At 52.5% G+C, this 19,527-nt stretch overlaps 1 protein-coding gene across 1 annotated transcript in view; it reads right to left on the bottom strand.

Moving 5' to 3' along the window:
- Positions 1–19,527, bottom strand: part of NSD1 (nuclear receptor binding SET domain protein 1) — a gene marked incomplete at its 5' end in the record, with an annotated part of 52,676 nt that overhangs the window by 10,011 nt on the left and 23,138 nt on the right. The window contains 4 exons of the mRNA XM_039910572.1: positions 15,031–15,210; positions 16,284–16,484; positions 17,861–17,984; positions 18,334–18,477. Coding sequence (XP_039766506.1) covers positions 15,031–15,210; positions 16,284–16,484; positions 17,861–17,984; positions 18,334–18,477 — 649 coding nt within the window. The remainder of the gene's footprint in view (positions 1–15,030; positions 15,211–16,283; positions 16,485–17,860; positions 17,985–18,333; positions 18,478–19,527) is intronic.

Here is a 19,527-nt window from a genome sequence, read left to right as displayed (position 1 = left end):
TCTCCGCTCCCGTCGGCCGGGGCACCTTTTTCCGGTTGACCCCCGGGGCCCTCTTCCCTGGAGCTGCCCTCCAACTTTAACAGAGAGTTTCTGCAGCCAGAGAAGCCATTTTCTTTATGCCTCAGTCTGGCTTCTCTGCCCTCCGCCTTCCTGGAAGGGTGCGATTTCTTTAACCACAGAAGTGGGCAAAGGCAATGAGGAAGCAGTGCCAACCTCAACCAGTAAGAGGCCCAATGTTTCCAGTAAATCTTGGGGGTGAGAGAAAATGGGAAGGAAAAGAGAGGAACAGTGCTAAAATGGGTTAAAACATTTACCCATCTACTCCTGTCAATAAATATTCAATGTGTGAGCCAATAGTGATACAAAACTAGCAGGACAGAGCCAAAATCAATCCACCAAGGGTACTGACTGAGAGTTTTGCTCTGTGCAGAGCACTGGTCTCAGTGCTTGGGAGGAGTAGAATGAAACTGACAGACACAATCCCCGCTCTGGAGGAGTTTACAATCTACTGGGTTCAGAGCACTGTGCTGAACACTTGAAAAAAGACAAGAGTTGTTGGGAGACATGTTCCCTACCCTCATGCAGCTTACAGTCTAGTGCTGGGGAGGATTTAACCAACTGCACCTATCCCATCAAAACGGACATTTTGGACATTAAGCACTTTGTACATCGGTCAGTCAATCATATGTACTGAGCGCTTATTGTGTGCAGAGCACGTGCCTGGGAGTCAGAAAGACTTGGGTTCTAATCCCAGCTCCACCACATTTCTGCTGTGCGATTTTGGGCAAGACACTTCACTTCTCCGAGCCTCAATGACCTCAACTGTAACATGGGGATTAAGACTGTGAGCCCCATGTGGGACAGGGATTGTGTTCAACCTGATTAACTTGTATCTACCCCAGTGCTCAGAACAGTCCTTGACACATTAGAAGCACTTAATTACCATAATTATTACATTTCCTGCCCACAGCGAGCCTACAGTCTACTATTTGCCAAGCACTCTTCTAAGCACTGGGGTAGCTACCAGATCATCGGGTCAGACACAGTCCCTCTCTCACACGGGGCTCCCAGTCTGAGGACAGGGAAAACCAGGGACTCAATCCCCATTTTGCAGTTGAGGGAACCAGAGAAGTGAAGTGACTCATCCAAGGTCTCACAGCAGGTGGGTGGCAAATCCCAACATTAAAACCCGGATCCTCAGACTCCCAGCCTGCTCTCTTTCCACTAGGCCACACTGCTTTAGTAAGAAATTCAAGGTCACCTCTAACAAGGAAGAACAGGCCCAGGATGGCCTGCCAGGAGTATCCAGAATTTCCCCAAGTCTATATGGAATTCTCTTCGCACAGATGTATGGGAAGGAGCCCCTCTGTTCTCTTATATGTAAGAAAGGGGCGCAGCCTAGTGGGAAGAGCACAGGGCTGGGAGTCAGGAGACCTGGGCTCCGCCCCTTGCCTGCTGTGGAAGCTTCCGTTTCCTCATCTGTAAAATGGAGGTTCGGTATCTGTTCTTCCTCCCCATTACGAAGGGAGCCGGGGGGGGGGGTGGCCGGGACTGCTTCTAATCTGACTGGCCACACGGTTAGTGCTTAATGCTACAATTATTCCGAGTATTATTTTGTAATAGCCCCACCCAAAAGCCTCCCCGTGAAGTCTGGGATTGTCCGGCAGCTGAAAGGTGCCCTCAATCCATCCATCTTATTTACTCATTCAAGTGTATTTATTGAGCGCTTACTGTGTGCAAAGCATCGAACTAAGCGCTTGGGAGAGTACAATCGAAAAATAGACACATTCCCTGTCCACAACCAGCTATGTTCAGAGCACTGTACTGTGTGTTTGGGTGAGTCCGATACAGCAGAATTAGCAGGCACGTTCTCTGCTGCCCTCCTGGATAATACAAAAAAGTCAAGAGTCTGTCCAACTCACTCAACCATCGAAGCCCCGGGAAGACTGAAACCAATCAATCAATGGTATGGATTACTATTATTATTGTCATTATTATGGTATTTGTTAAGCACTTATTATGTATGTACCAAACACTGTTCTAAGCACTGGGGTAGATACACGTTCATCAGGTCAGACACAGTCCCTGTCCCACGAGGGGCTCACAGACCAAGTAGAAGAGAGAACAGGATTTTCATCCCCCATTTTACTGTCGAGGAAACTGAGGCGCCAAGTAGTTAAGTGACTTACCCAAGTTCACCCAGCAAACACTCGGCAGAGCCGGGATAAGGACCTAGGTCCTCTGACTCCCGGGCCCATGCTTTTTCCCCTAGGCCGTGCTGCTTCCCTAAGCGTAAAGCCAGTGTATTGAGCACTTACCGTGAGACCCCCAACCCTGGGCCGCTGGCTCTGTGCATCTGAGAAGTGTGACCTTGGGCAAGTCACTTCCCTTCTTTGGGCCTCAGTTCCCTCATCTGTAAAATGGGGATTAAGAACAGGAGCCCCGAGTGGGACAGGGGCTGTGACCAACCTGATTAACTTATATCTATCCTGGTGCCGACTACGGTGGCTGGCACAAAGTAAGTCCTTAGCAAAAATCACACAAAAAAACCAACCAACCAACCAGTAGCAGGTGCACGTGACAAGTGCACATCGTCATTTTTGATCAATCAATGGGATTTATCGAGTGCTCACTGTGCGCAGAGCCCTGACCCAAGCGCTTGGGAAACTACCATTCAACAAGAGTTTGTAGATGCGACCCGGGCCCTCAAGGAACTTAGTCTAATGCGTGCAGAGTACTGTGCTAAACAACTGAAAAGTACACTAGAGTCAGTAGACAAAGTCCCTGCCCGCCAGGAGGTTTCAGTCTACTGTGTGCAGAGCACTGTACTAAGCGCTTGGGAGATGACAAGAGTTAGCAGACACAGTTCCCCACTCTCAGGAAGCTTTAGGTCTACTGAGTAACTACGACTGACAGACTACTGTTTTAAGCGCTTGGGAGAATGCAATTGAGAGCAACGGGTGATTGAAACAGCTGTCAATCGTATTTATTGAGCGCTTACTGTGCAGGGCACTGTACTAACCATTTTGGGAGAGTCCAATAGAATGATATAACAGACACATTCCTGTACTAAGCGCTCTGGGGAGTCCAACAGAATATAACAGACACATTCCCTGCCCACGAGGAGCTGACAGTCTAGAGGTGAGGGAAAGAAGTAAATACGAATAAATCAATTCCGGATACGGCCCCTTCTGGCATATTAGGTACTGGACCAAGGGGCGGGGGCCACGCAGCAAGGAAAACCCAGACACGGCAGGACCGGACACCAGACCACCTTTAATTCTTTCAGTGAGATCCTCCCACGCAGCCTCCGGGGATTTAGGGGACAAAAGCAGAGGGGAAAGGGGGGGATTGGGAGGCTCCGTCAGGCGGTTGTCACGGGAACACATGTCTGATTTAGGCTGTCGAAAAGGGAGAATAGTGGCCAGTTGGAGGTTTGGAAGCTACTGTGTTTGCCTGTCCCCCTGGGCTCCTCCAGGTAACAAGTCCTCAAGGTGCCTGGGGCCCTGGACATGCTTAGCCTTCTGGGTCGGTCAGCCGGGCCTCCTCCCTGACGCTGGTTCCCACCTCCTCCCAGAGCTGGGCGATATCCAGGTTTCTCCCTGGCCAATTCCCATCTGAGCATCAGGAGCGCAGCAGGGAAGACCCCAGATCGCTCCGGAAGGGGCGGGGGTTATGGGCCGCAGACCATTTGGAGAGGCTCTTGGGAGGTCAAAATCCTCAGAGGGGAGAAATCAAACGATTACTGAGTGCTCTCCGTACGCGATGCAGGGGGAATGTATGATAAGGTTGGGAGACAGGATCCCTGCCGTTGAGGAGCTTCCAATCTAGCAGGGGAGTTTACGACAGAGTAGGAAGGGTTTTTCAGTTCTCTTCCGGTTCCGGGAAGAGAGCGGCCGCCCGCCCGAGGGGGAGGGAAGCCATTCGGAAGCCGAGAAGTTGACACTCTAAAGGAAAAGAAATACTGCTATTAATCCAACTTGGCCTATGCAGCACAATGTCCCCTTCTGTAACCCCCAAATCCCAAAAACTTGCAATCATGTAATTAGGAACATGATCTCGGGAAGGAAAACCGGTCTACCAAGAGATTCCCTTGAGGGAATTCAAGGGATTCCCAAGAGATACCAAGGCCTAGAGAATGTACTGCCTGAGGCGTGAGGCGGTGGTTAGTGGAAGGGAGAGGCTTATGGTTCTGTTATGATGTTACTAAACTACGGTGTGGCTTTTTATCCTCTAATAATAATAATAATGATTGTGGTCTTTGTTAAGCATTTAGTGTGTGCCAGGCACTGTATTAAGCGCTGGGGAGGATACGAGCAATTTGGGTTGTACGCAATCCCTGTCCCATGCGGGGCTCACAGTTTCAGTCACTCCATCAATGGCCTTTATTGAGCACCGACCGTGTGCAGAGCACTGGACCGAGCGCTTTGGGAGAGAATGATCCAACAGAGTCAGTAGCCCCCCAGCAAAGCGGCATGGCTGAGTGGATGGAGCCCGGGCCCGGGAGTCAGAAGAATCTGGTTTCTAATTCTGGCTCTGACACTTGTCCACCGGGTGACCTTGGACAAGTCACTTCACTTCTCTGGGCCTCAATTCCCTTATCTGAAAAATGCCGACTGAGACTGTGAGCTTCATGTGAGGCAGGGGACATATCCAACCCAATTACCTTGAATCTACCCCGGTGCTTAGTAAAGTGCCCAACACATAATAAGCGATTAACAAATACCCCAATTATTATGATTTTTATTACTATGTCTCCTGAGGTCAAGGTCCCATGAGCAGCCGAGGCCCGGTTCGCCAGTTCTGTGGAGTTGGAAACAGCAGGTTGAGGGCCGGGCTGTGTTCCCAACACATCTGGAGTGAACCAACCAGAGGAAGCCGTTTTTGGACCATTTGACGACTTTGGTGAGCCTGCTCTCTTTCTCCCTGCAAAAAAATGGCAGCCCAGCAACAAGCACCCAGGGTCAAAGCCCGGCTCCGCCCCCTGCCCGCTGGGTGACCTGGGGCCAATCCCTTGATTTCTCTGGGCCTCTCTTTCCTCTTTCCTGTAACAAAGGAATTAAGCACCCTTTCTCCCTCTCCTTTAGACTGTGAGCCTGGGCTGGGGTCGGGACTGTGACCAATTTGTTGGCATCATGCCGTTCCCAGCGCTTAGCATATAGCATGGGTGAAACACACACCACAGTTGTTACTGTTTTGGAATAATTGGGTTGTTTGGGGGGGGGGGGGTTTAACCTAATTCACCAGAACACATGGAACTAGTAGGCCAGTGAATTAAGATGGCCCTGGATCTTGAGAATTGTTCTATCTTTGAATTACCTGTGGTCTCATTGATTTCATCAAAATCAGAGGCTGTAAGTTGCACCATGGGGATATTTTGGGGGGCTGGGGGAGGATCCTGAAGGAAATTAACTGTTACGCTTTGGTCAGGTGACTGAGGGGAGACTAGGACAGTCAAGGGATTCAATATTTATTTATAATAATGGCTGTCTCCCCCTCTAGACTGTAAGCTCCTTGCAGGCAGGGAACGTGTCTACCGACTGCTCTGTAGGACTCTCCTAAGGGCTTAGTACAATGAGCTGCACACGGTAGGCATTCAGTAAATATGACTGACTGATAACCACTCAAAAATCAAAAGGCAATCCAAAGTTAAAAAGGAGCTTCCAGATAGGTGAGTGTTAATCTGTAGAAAACACATGGGGGGTGAGGGGAGTGGGCAAAATAACCCTGCCTCCAGATTCAAATGAAGCCCCGGGTTGCCTTCTGAGCACTGCCCCCACCCCCCTAAATCACCCCAAGCGCAGAGGACCTAGAACCCAGGACTCACCGGTCTCGCTGGCCTGGTGTTTTTGGGTCCCCGTTGCACCTTCTGTTCCGTGGAGCCTTTGGATCGGACTCCTTCACAAGTGTGCGGTTACCCCTGTGCGGTTACCCGGCAACACCCGGCCCTCAGACTGGCACCGCCACCCTGCGCTGAGAGGGCAGGTGGACACTTCCCCAGATGGGCACGCTTGCCCTCGACGGGAGGGGGCGGACTCTCGGCAGGCGCTGCCTTGCGCCAGACATTTCCGTCGGGCTGCTTCCGGAACGCCCATGGCCAAGGGATATGGGGCAGGCGGACCAGGGACTCCGGACCACTGGGCCAGGCCCGGGTCTGAGCCACCAACGCCAAAGGAGGCTCCCGCCCTGGAACTCGATGCCGCTTGGGGATGTGGTCAGCTCCGGGCTCCAAGCGGCCTCGTTTTATGCCCTCAGAGGCAGCCACCTGTCGGGAGACCGGGAGTAGGAGGGGGAGGCGGTCTTTAAGCCTTTACTTCCTTCCGCCTCTGGAAACCGGCTTCCTTCGTTCCATCCGAGAGACAAGGGAGCGTCTCCCACCTTCCCCAGCCTGGGGTGCCACGCCCCAGCCAAAGCCTAAGGGGGAACCCCCAAGGCCCCTCAGTCTTAAACGGACACACACCCTTCGCAAAAACGGCGGCAAAGGGCAGGTTGTTAAATCGGGATCCAGGCTGCGATTAAGGTACGTGAAACCGGAAATGATTTCGAGAAAGGGATTGAATTGGCACCAGTGGAAAAAGGCAGTCTTAAAACTGCCCCACTGTCGGGGGGGGGGGGGGGGGGGGGGGTGGCCAACAAAGCACAGCCAGTAGAGAATTATTAATGAAACCCCTGTCCCTGCTCAGATAAAGGCGGCCTCCTTCCCCTAAGGGTTGGATGGGTCGGATGGTGACTGGCCTTACAGAAATGATCCTCGCTCTTTCGTTCAATCAGATTTATTGAGTGCTTACTGTGTGCTTAGCACTGTACTAAGCGCTTAGTGCCATATATGAGAAAGGGGAGAAGAGACCCCCGGGATCCACCAAGCAGGAATACACCAACCATCAAGAAGTAGCGGGACCGTAGTAGACAGATCTTACATTAACGTCCTTTTCCCCTGCTCTAGAATGTAAGCTGGTTTGGGGCAAGGAATGTTTCAGTTTACTATTATACTGTACTCTCCCAAGCACTTAGCACAGTGCTCTGCACACATTAAGTGCTCAATAATAATAATAATGTTGATATTTGTTAAGCGCTTACTATGTGCCGAGCACTGTTCTAAGCGCTGGGGTAGACATAGGGGAATCAGGTTGTCCCACGTGGGGCTCACAGTCTTAATCCCCATTTTACAGATGAGGGAACTGAGGCACAGAGAAGTTAAGTGACTTGCCCACAGTCACACAGCCGACAAGTGGCAGAGCTGGGATTCGAACTCATGAGCCCTGACTCCAAAGCCCATGCTCTTTCCACTGAGCCACGCTGCTTCTTCAATAACAGAACCTGGGACAGGGAGTCCAGGCTCTGCCGCTTGCCTCCTGGGTGACTTTGGGCAAGTCACCTGACTTCTCTGGGCCTCGGTTTCCTCCACTGCAAAACGGGGGATGTGATTCAGCGTGTTTTCCCTCTCCATTAACGCTGAGAACCCCTTGAGGGGCGGAGACAGTGGGCTTACAGGGTATGATCCCCGGCGCTTAGTACAGTGCCGGACCAAGGTAAGCGCTTAACGAATGCCGCAATTATTATTCTTCCCCCCTGGTTCCCACCCCCACCATACTTATGTCCATATCTGTCATTCATTTCTTTCTATTAAGGCCTATCTCCCCCTCTAGACTTGGAAGCCCGTTGTGGGCAGGGAATGTATCTATTTTACTGATCTATTGTACTTTCCCAAGAGCTGAGTATGGGAGCTCTGCACACGGTAAGCGCTCAATAAATACAACTGACTGACATTAGGAGCCCATGTGGGGCAGGGACTGGGCCTGATCTATCATGTATCCACCCCGGTGCTCAGCACAGTGAGCGATTCACCAAAACTACAATTATCTTTATCTACAAGAAACGGGCAGCAGAGGAAGTCAATCCCCAAGGGTGGCCAGACAGCAGCTGACAAGAGCCGAGGGGAGGGAGCCAAGGATGTGGTGTCAGCAAAGCCCGCGTACAGTTTGATAAGCGACGCCATAAATACCGCCGAGAGTTGGCATCTTACCCGGCCCAGGCCTCCAGAAAGACGGAGCCTCGGAAAGGAGCTTATCAGCCTCCTGCCGCCTAAACACAAACTCCACCCGTTCTCCGCATCAATCGATCGACTGTGTTTACCGAGCACAGCAGCCTGGACTAAGCGCTTGGGAGAGTGTGATGCAAACAGAGTTGGTAGATATGTTCCCTGCCCACAAGGAGCTTGTAGTCTAGAGACAGACAGTGATATGAACAGATTACAGATGTGGACATAAGTGCTGTGGGGCTAAAGGCGCGGTGAAGAAAGGGAGCAAATCCAAGTTTAGGGGCCAGGTGGAAGGGAGAGGGAGGCGAAGGCATAGTCGGGTAAAGTCTTTTGGGGGACAGGTGATTTTAGTAAGGCTTTAATAAAGCACCCGAAAAAGAAATCTATACACAAAAACACCTGAACCTAGGAGTCGGAAGGACCTGGGTTCTAAACCCAGCTCGACCTTGGGCAGGTCACTTAGCTCCGTTGGACCTCAGTTCCCTCATCTGTAAAATGGGGATTAAGACTGGGAGCCCCATGTGGGACATGGACTGTGTCCAACTTATTTAGCCAGTCAATCAGTTATATTTGTTAAGTGCTTACTGTGAGCAGAGAACACTGTACTAAGTGCTTGGGAGAGAACAACACAATAACAGACACATTCCTTGCCCACAGTGAGCTTTCAGCTTAGAAGGGGAGACAGGCATAAGTGAATAAATAAACTACGGATGTGTTCGTAAGTGCTGTGGGGCTGGAATGGGGGGTGAAAAAAGGGAGCAAGTCAAGGAGAAAGAGAAGGGAGTGGGAGAAGAGGAAAGGAAGGCTTAGTCCAGTGCCTGGCACGTGCTACAGTGCTTAACAAATGCCATTAAAAACACAAAAACAGAAACAAAAAAAAAAAACCCTCTCAGCTGCCTCCCTTCTACTCTCACCTGACTTCTTCATGGTCCTCTCCTCAGGGTCAAGACTCCAGGTTACCTGACCACAAGCACTGAGCGGGGGTTTGGGGGCGGGGTTTGGGTTGCCACAAAAGGCCAATCCCGGTTTGGCCTGGGGGGACTTCCAGCTTCCTACTGGCTGGGACCAGTTGGGACCACTGGGTTGGTTCCGGGGGGGCGGGTCCATTGTGGAAGTCAAGTAGCCCTCGGGTCCCTTCTGAATCCTGCCTTTCTTTTGTAAATGCAGGAATGCCAACCTGCCCAGGACGGCCTCTGAACAGAGACGGAAAGTGGCAGGACTAGGACCCAGGTCTCGTACGTCTCAGACCTGTAGCTCGTGGGATCATAGCAGAGGATCCATAATAATAATAATAATTACTTTAGCATTTAATAAGTGCTTACAATGTGCCACTCATTCAATTCAATCGTATTTATTGGGGGCTTACTGTGTGCAGAGCACTGAACTAAGCACTGGGGTGGATACAAAGCTCATCGGGATGGACGCAGTCCCTGTCCCACTTGGGGCTCACAGTCATAATCCCCATTTTCCAGATGAGGGAACTGAGGCCCAGAGAAGTGAAGTGACTTGTCCAAGGTCACCCAGCAGGCCGGTGGCAGAGCCGGAATTAGAACCCAGGTGCTTTTGACTCCCAGGCCCGTGCTCTAACTGCTAGGCTTCACTGCTTCTACTGTTGACTCTGTGTCATGCTGGGGTTGACTGTAAGCTCGCTGTGGGTAGGGAATGTGTCTGTTTATTGTTGTTGCGTACTCTCCCAAGCGCTTAGTGTGTGCTCTGAACGTTCATTCACTTGTATTTCTTGAGCGCTTACTGTGTGCAGAGCACTGTACTAAGTGCTTCGTCACGGTAAATGCTCAATAAATATGACAATGAATGAAAAATCAATTAATCAGGTTGGAGACTGTCCCTCCCCAACATGGGGCTTACAGTCCGTGGAGGCAGAAAGTAGGGGCATTGAAGCCCCAGTTTGCAGATGAGGAAACTGAGGCTCGGTGAAGTGAAATGATGTCCATGCCTGGAAGAGGGTCTGTGTCTTGGGAGGGGAGAGAAACGAACTAGAGAAGCTCACCCGGCTGGGACACCGATGGAATTGTCTCTCAAAGCAGGGCAGGCTGGAAGAGGTCAGGGCTCTTGGGCTGAAAGTGAGGCCACTGTGGGCAGGGAATGTGTTCTCTCCCAAGCGCTTAGTACCATGCTCTAAACACAGTAAGCATTCAAACACCACTGACTCGAAAAGCAACAGGATCTAGTGGATAGGGCCTGGGCGTCAGAAGGACCTGGGTTCTGATCCTGCCTTGGCCACTTCGTTCCTCTGGGCCTCAGTTTCCTCGTCTGCAAACTGGGAACGAAGACTGTGAGCACCGCCTGTCCCTCCGGTGTGACACGGACTGTGTCCAACTTGATTTAGCATCAGCTCGTCCCTCTAGACTGTAAGCTCACTGTGGGCAGGGAACAGGTCTATTGACCCTGTTAGACCAGCGCTCTGCACACGTTCTCGTCTTATCTTACGCTGCCGAGTCGTTTCTGACCCATAGCGACACCACAGACATCTCTCCCACATCTCGCCCCGCTCTCCATCCGCAACTGTTCTGGTCCAGAGAGTTTTCTTGGTAAAAATCCAGAAGTGGTTTACCATTGCCGCCTTCCGTGCAGTAAACTCGAGTCTCCGCCCTCGACTCTCTCCCGGGCCACTGCTGCCCGGGGTGAGTTTAAGCGCTCAATAAATACAATTGATTGGTTGATCTAACCCAGCATTTAGTGGTTCAGTGCCTCGCCATAGTAAGGGCTTAACAGATAACAAAAAAAAAAAAATCCAGTCTGGACAGAACATTTGATAGTTTGACAGGGGGCCTCCTACAATAGAAGGAGGGGTACAATAGGAGGAAAGATTCCCTGCCCTCCAGCTTCTACCAATCTAACAATTGTAGCATTGTCTACCAACAACAGTGGGGGGGGAAGCTGGAAGGCTCAAGACAAAAAGAAACACTTGGTCACCCTAGAGGGCAGAAATATCTAGAATCTCTCCCCTCAGGAAATCCCCTGGGCCTGGAGTTTTAGCGGGAGGCCCAAACCGGGCAGATGACAGGGGAAGGGAGGGGAAAGATTTAGGGGCGCTTAGTAAAAAACAAAACAAAACTTAGGGGCATTGGAGGGTCCACCCCCAAGTACTAGGCCAGAAGCAGGGGCGAGAGTCACCTTTGCTTATGATTCCTCCTTTTGGGTGACATTTAAAGTGAGAAGGAGTCCAGGGCCTGGGAACACCTGGGTTCTCACTCGGGCTCCACCCCTCCTCTGCCGTGTGACCTCGAACAAGTCACTTCACTGCTCTCTGTCTCAGTTTTCCCACCGGGAAATCCTCCTCCCTCCTATCTAGACCTTGAGCAGGGACTGTGTCCGACCTGATAACCTTGTATCTGCCCCAGCTTGACACACAGTAAGCGCTTAACACGCACCATAAAAAAAGTCAATAAAGTCGTCACACAAACCGCTGTCCTAATCAATCCACGGAGACGGAGCCAGGATTAGAACCCAGGTCCCCTGAGGCCTGTGCTCTTTCCACTGAGCCACGCTGCTTCTCCCCACTCCTCACAAACCTCCATTCTTCTCAGCAGAGCCTCCTTATTGTTGACTTTAAGGCACTTGGCTCCTTCTCTCCTACTCATCCACTCTTCTCCCACTGCACCCCAGCTTGAGCTCTCCTCGACAGCTAAACTGCTCGTTCTGCCTCCTCCTCGCCTCTGCCAACTTCTTCACCCCGCCCCGGGACTCCATCCTCCTTCCAATCCACCAAGCACACACTATCTGTCCTCAGAGCCCACCTGAAATCACACCTCCTTCAGGGGGTCTTCCCGGATTGACTTTTCATCTCCCCAGATCACACACGCACACCTGCCAATCAGTGTTTCTTTGTCATAAGCCCTGGAATATACTCACATTCTCCAGGTGAATATGTCTATTCACACCTACTGACCCTGATATTTAAGAACTCCTCTGTCATGCCCCCCACCCTCTCAGCTAGAAGGGAAACTTCTGGAGGGCAGGGAACCTGTCTCCTCACTATTGTCTCTTCCCAAGTAACTGGTCCCTATTCCCTCTCCCTTCAGTGTCCTTCCCTTGCATTTATTTGCTCCCTTGATTCTCCAGACCTTCAGCTCCACAGCACTTATGCACCCATTGGAATTTACTTATTGATATATATTAATGTCTGTCCGCCCCTCTAGGCTATAAGCTCCCTGTAGGCATGGAACACGTCTACCAACTGTGTTGAGCTGTTCTCTCCCAAGCGCTTAGTATGGTGCTCTGCACATGGAAAGCGCCTGATAAATACCGTTGATTGGTTGGCTAGTACAGTGTTCTGCGCACGGTAGGTGCTCAATAAATACCATCGATTCAATCATATTTATTGAGCGCCTACTGTACGCAGAGCACTCAACTAAGCGTTTGGGAGAGTACAATATAACGACAAACAGACACATTCCCTGCCGACAAGGAGCTTACAGTCTAGAGGACGAGCTGATGGATCTCATCTCAGGGCCCAGATCCCTATTGCTCCGGCAAAGAGCCCTTTCCAATCGTTCAATCCACAGTATTTATTGAGTGCTGTCTGCCAAGCACTGTACTAGTCGCTTGGGAGAGACCCCAATACCGCAGAGTCGGTTGATGAGTTCCTTGCCCACAAGGAGAAGCAGCGTGGTCTTGTGGAAAGAGCCAGGACCTGGGAGTCAGAGGACCTGGGTTTTCAAGCTGGCTCCACTATTTACCTGCCGTATGGGCAACTCACTTCTCCATGCCTCAGTTACCTCGCCTGCAAAATGGGGATTCATGGCCCTTCCTACTTAGACTGTGAGCCCCATGTGAGACCTGGTGATCTTGTATCTACCCGGCGCTTAGTACGCTGCCCGGCCAGTAAGCGCTTAACCAATACCAACCAAGGAGCACACACACAGCCTCTGCAGGGGAGCAGGCCTCTTGTCAGCACACAGTGTCCTTGGGAGCCTGTGAAGTTGCAAATTTCTCTCTTTGGAGGCCCCCTTCATTACCATGACTTTACCTCAGAATTGGCTGAGGTCTGTGTAAATATCTACGACCATTTAAAAGCAGCTCTCCTCCTCCTCACAACGTATATAAACTCTCTTGCACATAACACTGAAAAAACAACAACACTTCAGTTAACCACCTGATACAAAGGCTGGGGACCCCTTGCACCTCTCCTCTCTGGGGAGAGGAGGGTGAGACCTGTTCGAATTGCAGCAGGAGGGATTTAGGTCAGTCATTCAGTCCATCGTTATTATATTGAGTGCTTACTGTATGCAGAGCACTGAAGGAAGCACTTACGAGAGTACAATATAAGTCACATTCCCTGATCACAATGAGCTTACAGTCTAGAGGGGGAGACAGGCATTAATATAAATAAGCTACAGATATGTATATGAGTGCTGTGGGGCTGGGAGAGGGGATGAATACAGGCACTAAGTCAGGGTGACACAAAAGGGAGTGGGAGAAGAGGAAAGGAGGGTTAGTCACGGAAGGCCTCTTGGAGGAGATGGGCCTTCTAGACTGAGCCCGTTGTGGGCAGGGATTGTTTCTATTTGTTGCTGAATTGTACTTTCCAAGCACTTACTACAGTACTCTGCACACAGTAAGTGCTCAATAAATACGACTGACTGACTGACTGAATGAATAAAGCTTTGGAGGTGGGGGTGAGTCACTGTCTGATATGAGGAAGGAGGGCAGGCCAGGCCAGAGACAGGATGTGGGCGAGAGGTCGGTGGCGAGATAGACAGCAAGTAGGCTGGCATAAGAGGAGCCAAGTGTGTGGGCTGGGTTGGAATAGGAGAGCAGCGAGGCGAGGTAGGAGGGGGTGAGGGGATTGCAAGGTGAGGTGGCTGCTGGAATCTTTATGAGAGCGAACCCACCCGGGGTCCAAGCGGCCTGAGATGTTGAGGTAGCGGTCAAGACGAGAGACACTTTTTTGGGGTTGGGGTAGTGGGGGAGAGGCAGCTCGGGAGAGACAGAGCAGAGAACGTCTGGGGTGTCTACCACTTCCCCCCATCCCTTTCCCGGTGACGAGAGCGGCAGCCCCGTGCTCTCAGGGTCCCCCGGCCCCAGCCCCACTCCTCACCATCGAGAGGACCCCACATCCCATCCTTTCATCCCCCACCCACCTCGGCGGGAAAGAGGAAAGCCGCTCAGCCAGAGGCCTAACTGTGATCCCCCGGCGGAGAAGCTGCTGGAACGGACGCTGTAGCTGCCGGGAGGACCCCGGACTCAGAGCCATGAGGGGCGGACTCATTGCACCCCACTACCCCTTTGCTGCCCTGGCCCGGAACTACCGGCGCGATCCGACGACATCTATAACCAGGCGAGGATTAACCGCAGACCCGTTTGCAGATGGGTTTGGTTTTTTTTGAGTTGGTTCCCTTTCTAGGCTGTAAGCTTATTATTGTGGACAGGGAAAGTGCGTTTTATATTGCTATATTGTATATTGCTATATTGTACTCTCCCAAGAGCTTAGTACTGTGCTCTCCACACAGTAAGCGCTCAATAAATATCACTGACTGACTGACAACACGGCCTGGATCTGGATCGCTCCTTGGTGACTTCTACAGGCAAGGAGAGCCCAGCTCCTCCTCACCAAGGAAGTTGGGATGATGGGGTCACTCTTCATCATCATCAACGGTATATACTGAACGCCTATGTGCACAGTACTGTACTGAGCGTTTGGGAGAGCTCGTCCCCAAGAAGTGAGGCCAAGGCCGCTTTCTCTTCCTCCGGGAGGAGCCACCTTGCTACTGAAACAGCATTTCCTGCTCCCTAGAGCTTCAAGGTCTGGGAGGGTCCCGCCAAGGGCAGGACAGCGACTCTCATCATACAACTGGAGAAGACACTGAGGAGGGCTGGGGCGACAGAGAAAACCGGAAATGGCACCAGGCCCACAGCTGGGAGCGGCGAATGGTGGGGGAACTAGAGAGGCAGGGCCACTCGACAGAAAAAAACACCCGAAAACTGGTCCAAGACGCCCGAAGGGGGAACGGGATCTGGGGGGACCTTACCTTCCGAGCAGACGAAGCACCAGCTGACATTGACGTGCTCGTGGTTCCGGCAGCCTCGGCGCGGGGTGAAGTGGTTGGGGCAGATGATGCTGTTGGAGGCCAGGACCACGGTCCCCGCGGCCAGACAGAAGTCGTTGGCGTGATAGGCCACTGGGCAGCGGACACAGCGCATGAGGCGCCCTGGCGGGAAAGGAGACCAGGTCGCACGTGGAGACAGAAACACCCCGCCCCACTGCAGCCCCACCATTGAGCACCAGAGGGAGGGGTTCTCCTTTGGCAGCAGAACGGCCCGTCCCCGATGCCCACTTCTCGTAGCCCCCACGGTCGGGCCCTCTGATTTCCAGGGTCTTGAACTGCCGCGCTGTTGGAAATGATTTCCGGGGGCTGAGGCTGCAGCTTCGAATCTCCGGTGGTGGTTCTGTGGTCTGGGAAGGGGTTGGGCACCAGTGGGTCTCGGGTTCCAAGTCAGGGGCTGACCGCTTCTGACCCTTTCCAGAACCCTCAGTGGAGTGGCCTTCTCTAGCAGCCTTTAAAACCGGGCCTTCGGAATGCACTGAGGCATCACCGGAATTGGAGAGGATTTTAGGATTCGAGAGCAGGCCGGGCGGCCCACCTACCTCCCTCCCGCCAGCATGTGGTCTGGGAAGTCAGTCTTCCCAGACCGCAGTGGGGAAGCATGCCATGGCGGGGGTAGATGGGAGACGTTTCCCGCCTTCGTTGTCCGGGGACCCTTTGGGGAAAAACCCGTGTGCGGCTTTGATGGTCACCTCTTCCATTTCATCTCTCTTCCCTTGATCTGCGGTGTTCGAATCATCAACCTTGAGCCTGACACCCCACTCCCTTCCCCTCAGCCCTTTTCCAGGGGCTTGGCAAGTTCCCGCCTGGGGGGTTTAAGCCTCTGAAAGGTCGATTCCTCCCACCAACCCGTCCTCCAAGTCTGCCGGTTTGAGTTTTTCCACATTCGAACTGGGCTGTCCGGGTAGCGGGAGACAGAGAACTGAGCCCCGGACACGCCGAGATGCACGCCAGTATTTTCCTTCCTGCGGTGGAACCAGAACCCATAAGAGACGGCCGTGACTCGGCGGTATTTCTCTTCAACCCGCCCTCCCGGGGCCGGGGCTTACGGAGCCCGCCTCGACGACCAAAACCAACATCGCAGAAAGGCAGTGAGATTTCCGTCAGATCGCAGAGCAGCCTGGGCCTGGGCTGGAGCCCGGGAATCTGGAGGACCGGGGTGGGAGCGGGGGCCGTACCTTTGGAAGCCGAGAGGTTGGTTGGGTTAGCGGCATGGCAGGTCATGCAGATGTGAAGGGAGCAGCGGAAGCCCTTGTTCTGCTGGACCGTGGGCGGGTACTTCTGGGCGCACGCTTCGTGGTAGTATTTGCCACACAACGGCAATAGGCACCGTTTCACGTTCTCCCCGCTCCCTTTGCAAACAAAACACGTGTGGACTCCTGGAAAAAAAATCAATCAATGGTATCTACTGGGTGCTTAATGTGTATTAAGCACTTGTACTCAGCTCAGTACACTTAGTAGGTGCCCACAAGGAGCTTTCAGTCAACTGGGTGCAGAGAAGTGCCCTGAGCACTTCACTGAGCCCTGGAAAAGATACAAGCACTTTGGACAATGGGGTTAGTAGACACGATCTCTGCCCTCAAAGAGCTCATCTACTTACGGCAGAGCACTGTTCTAAGTGCTTGGGAGTGACAGTTCAACAGAGCTGGGAGGCAGGGTCCCTGCCCACGAGGAGCTTCCGGTCTGAAGAAGCAGCGTGGCCTAGTGGAAAGAGCCCAAGCCTGCGAATCAGAGGACCTGGGTTCTAATTCTGGGTCTGCCACTTACCTGCTGTGTGACCTTGGGTAAGTCATGTCACTCTCTGGGCCCCAATTCCTTCCTCTGTAAAAGGGAAATTAAATCCTACTCCCTCCTACTTAGACCGTGAGCCCTATGTGGGACAGGGACTGTAATGAACTGATTTGTATCTACCTCAGTGCTTACAACAGTGCTTGACACAGAGCAAGTATTTAACAAATACCATAACTACCATAATTATTATTAGAGAAAAAAACAAATGAATCTGAGTCACATGGTAAAGGCAGGAAGAGATCAGTACGCAAGGGACAGGGATGGATGCATCACCAGCAACATGTGATTCGGGAACATGGGGTTGGTATTATAGAAACAAACCGGAGAGGGAGAGTGACTGGAATAAGAATATTTAATAATGGTGGTGGTATTTGTTAAGTGCTTACTATGTGCCAAGCCCTGGGGTAGACACAGGACCATCAGGTTCCACATGGGACTCCAAGGAGGAAGAACAGATATTGAATCCCCAGAGAAGCGAAGTGACTTGCCCATAGTCATTTGGCAAGCAATAGGCAGGGACAACATTAGAACCCACGTCCTCTGACTCCCAGGTCCGTGTTCTTTCCGCTGGGCCGGGCTTTATCGCTATAGCTGAGTACAGTGCTTCGCACGCAGGAAGCGCTCAATCAACACAACTGAATGAATAGCTTGAAAATGAATCCCTCCCACCCGGAAGGCTGGGGAAAGAGGTAAGTGGAATATTCTCGAAGGCCTCCAGGAACGGATGGACGCCCCGCTGCCTCGAATGGCTTGGGGGATGATGCTTGAAGGCAAGGGGAGTCGGGGTGGGTGGGGACCCCTCGAGAACCCATCTGGTCGGGGGCGGGCGAGGGCCGCTTGAAGTTCAGGACTCGGCACACTGCGACGGGACTCTCCCAGCGTCTGCTGACTCTCATCCCGCTGCCTTCGACGCTTCGGAACCCAGGGGTGGGGACAGAACGGGCCCGCCCCGTGCGCCTGGTACCTGTGCTACATTCGTTGCAGATGAATTTGCCTTGGGGCATCTCCGTCAGTCCGATACACTGCAGGTGGAAAGCCCCACAGCACTGGGCTTCACACAGAAGCAGCTCGCCCAGTTTCTCGCAGATCTGGTTGGAGGAGGAAGAAAACGCGTCTCAGGGCCTGGGAAAATGCTCTCGGGGCTCCCAAATTGACCCCGGCATCCCCAGGCAGGCTTGGGGCCCGCTGCTTTCTTTGGGGCCCGGGCAGCCACTACAAGACAGGCCCGTTGAGCCCACGCCATTCCAGCCTGCCAAAACGAATCGAAAAAACAGCCGCATCGCCAGGCCCGGTCAACCTCATGGGTATCCCTTTTGGGTGTCCCCGATCCCGGGAAGGCCGCTGACTGGAAACTGCGGGCCATTTCATCTCGGCGATCCGCTTGAGGGAGCGATCCCGAGTGGAGGTGTGTGTATCTGGGGTGAGGGGAATTCCTACCTGACAGACGTTCTCCTTGAGAGCCGCTCCTCCTCCTCGCTCCGCCTGCATCTTTTTGGAGGCTGGCAGCCCGTGGTCGGGCTCCACCCCCTCCTCTAGGGGCTCCTTGGGGCTGGTCGCCATCCCGTGTGCAGGTAGCTCACCCTGGAAAGGAGGAAAGAAGAAGAAGAAGAAAAAAACGGCAAAAATCCCACCATTGGTTCCCTGGCACCTCCCTTTTCTGCCCCTGCCCTGATGGGCCGCTATTTGTGCAGCGGGTGAGCACTTTCAGATGATCAGCCAATCATGCAGGATGGGGGGTGGGGGAGGCGGTGGGGGGCACCGCAAGCAACATTAGGTCTAACCCTGCTGTGACGGGGGTGGGATCAGGGGGCCGCCACGTGTCCTTGGCACTAACCCCTCTGAGCCTGTTCCGTTATAAGGGTTCACTAAGGGAGAGAAAACATTCTTAAGTTCCAGCGATCACTTAGTTTTCCCTTCCAAATTCAGCACTGACTAATACACTCTGGGTCTTCAGAGGACCCCTCTCTCGGGGAAGCCAGGTGGATTGTCGGGGAAAGAAATGATTTTCTAAAGGTTTTCTAGAGGTTAAAATGGCTGTGGGGGCCTGGGAGGAAGGCACCCTTCCTGGAATCCTGTGGACTCTGATTCCAGGCAAAGCCAAAACTCATCATTCTTGGCATTTCTCCCAAATCAGACCGCAATGCCTGAGAAGCAGCATGACCTGGTGGACAGAGCCCAGGCTCGGGAGTCAGGAGGAACTGGGTTCTAATTCCGCCTCCGCCACTCGTCTGCTGGGTGACCTTGAGTGATTCGCTCCGCTTTTTGGGGCCTCACATCCCTCATCTGTAAGATGGAGACTGATACTGTGATCCCCACGAAGGATAGAGACTGTGTTCAACCTGAATAGCTTGTAACTACCCCAGTGATTAGGACAGTGCCTGGCCCAGAGTAAGCACTTAAATACCATAAAAGAAAAAACCCACCCTCACATGCAGAGGGCCCACGATTTTTTGAACGTTTGCAGGAAAAAAAACCTGCACACAGCTTCAATGAAACTGAGGGAAACAAAAAGCCTGGGGGTGCTTTTGTTTTGGGGCTGGGAGCAGAGAAGTGAGGAACAAAGGCAGGGGGAGGTCGGAGTTTTGAGTCTAAAGTGTCTCCCCAGAATGTACATTCGTCTCTATGTAAGCT

The sequence above is a fragment of the Ornithorhynchus anatinus genome, chromosome X2, assembly GCF_004115215.2.
Source record: "Ornithorhynchus anatinus isolate Pmale09 chromosome X2, mOrnAna1.pri.v4, whole genome shotgun sequence".
Taxonomy (NCBI): Eukaryota; Metazoa; Chordata; class Mammalia; order Monotremata; family Ornithorhynchidae; genus Ornithorhynchus; species Ornithorhynchus anatinus.
This window is presented reverse-complemented; position numbering and strand designations above follow the sequence as displayed.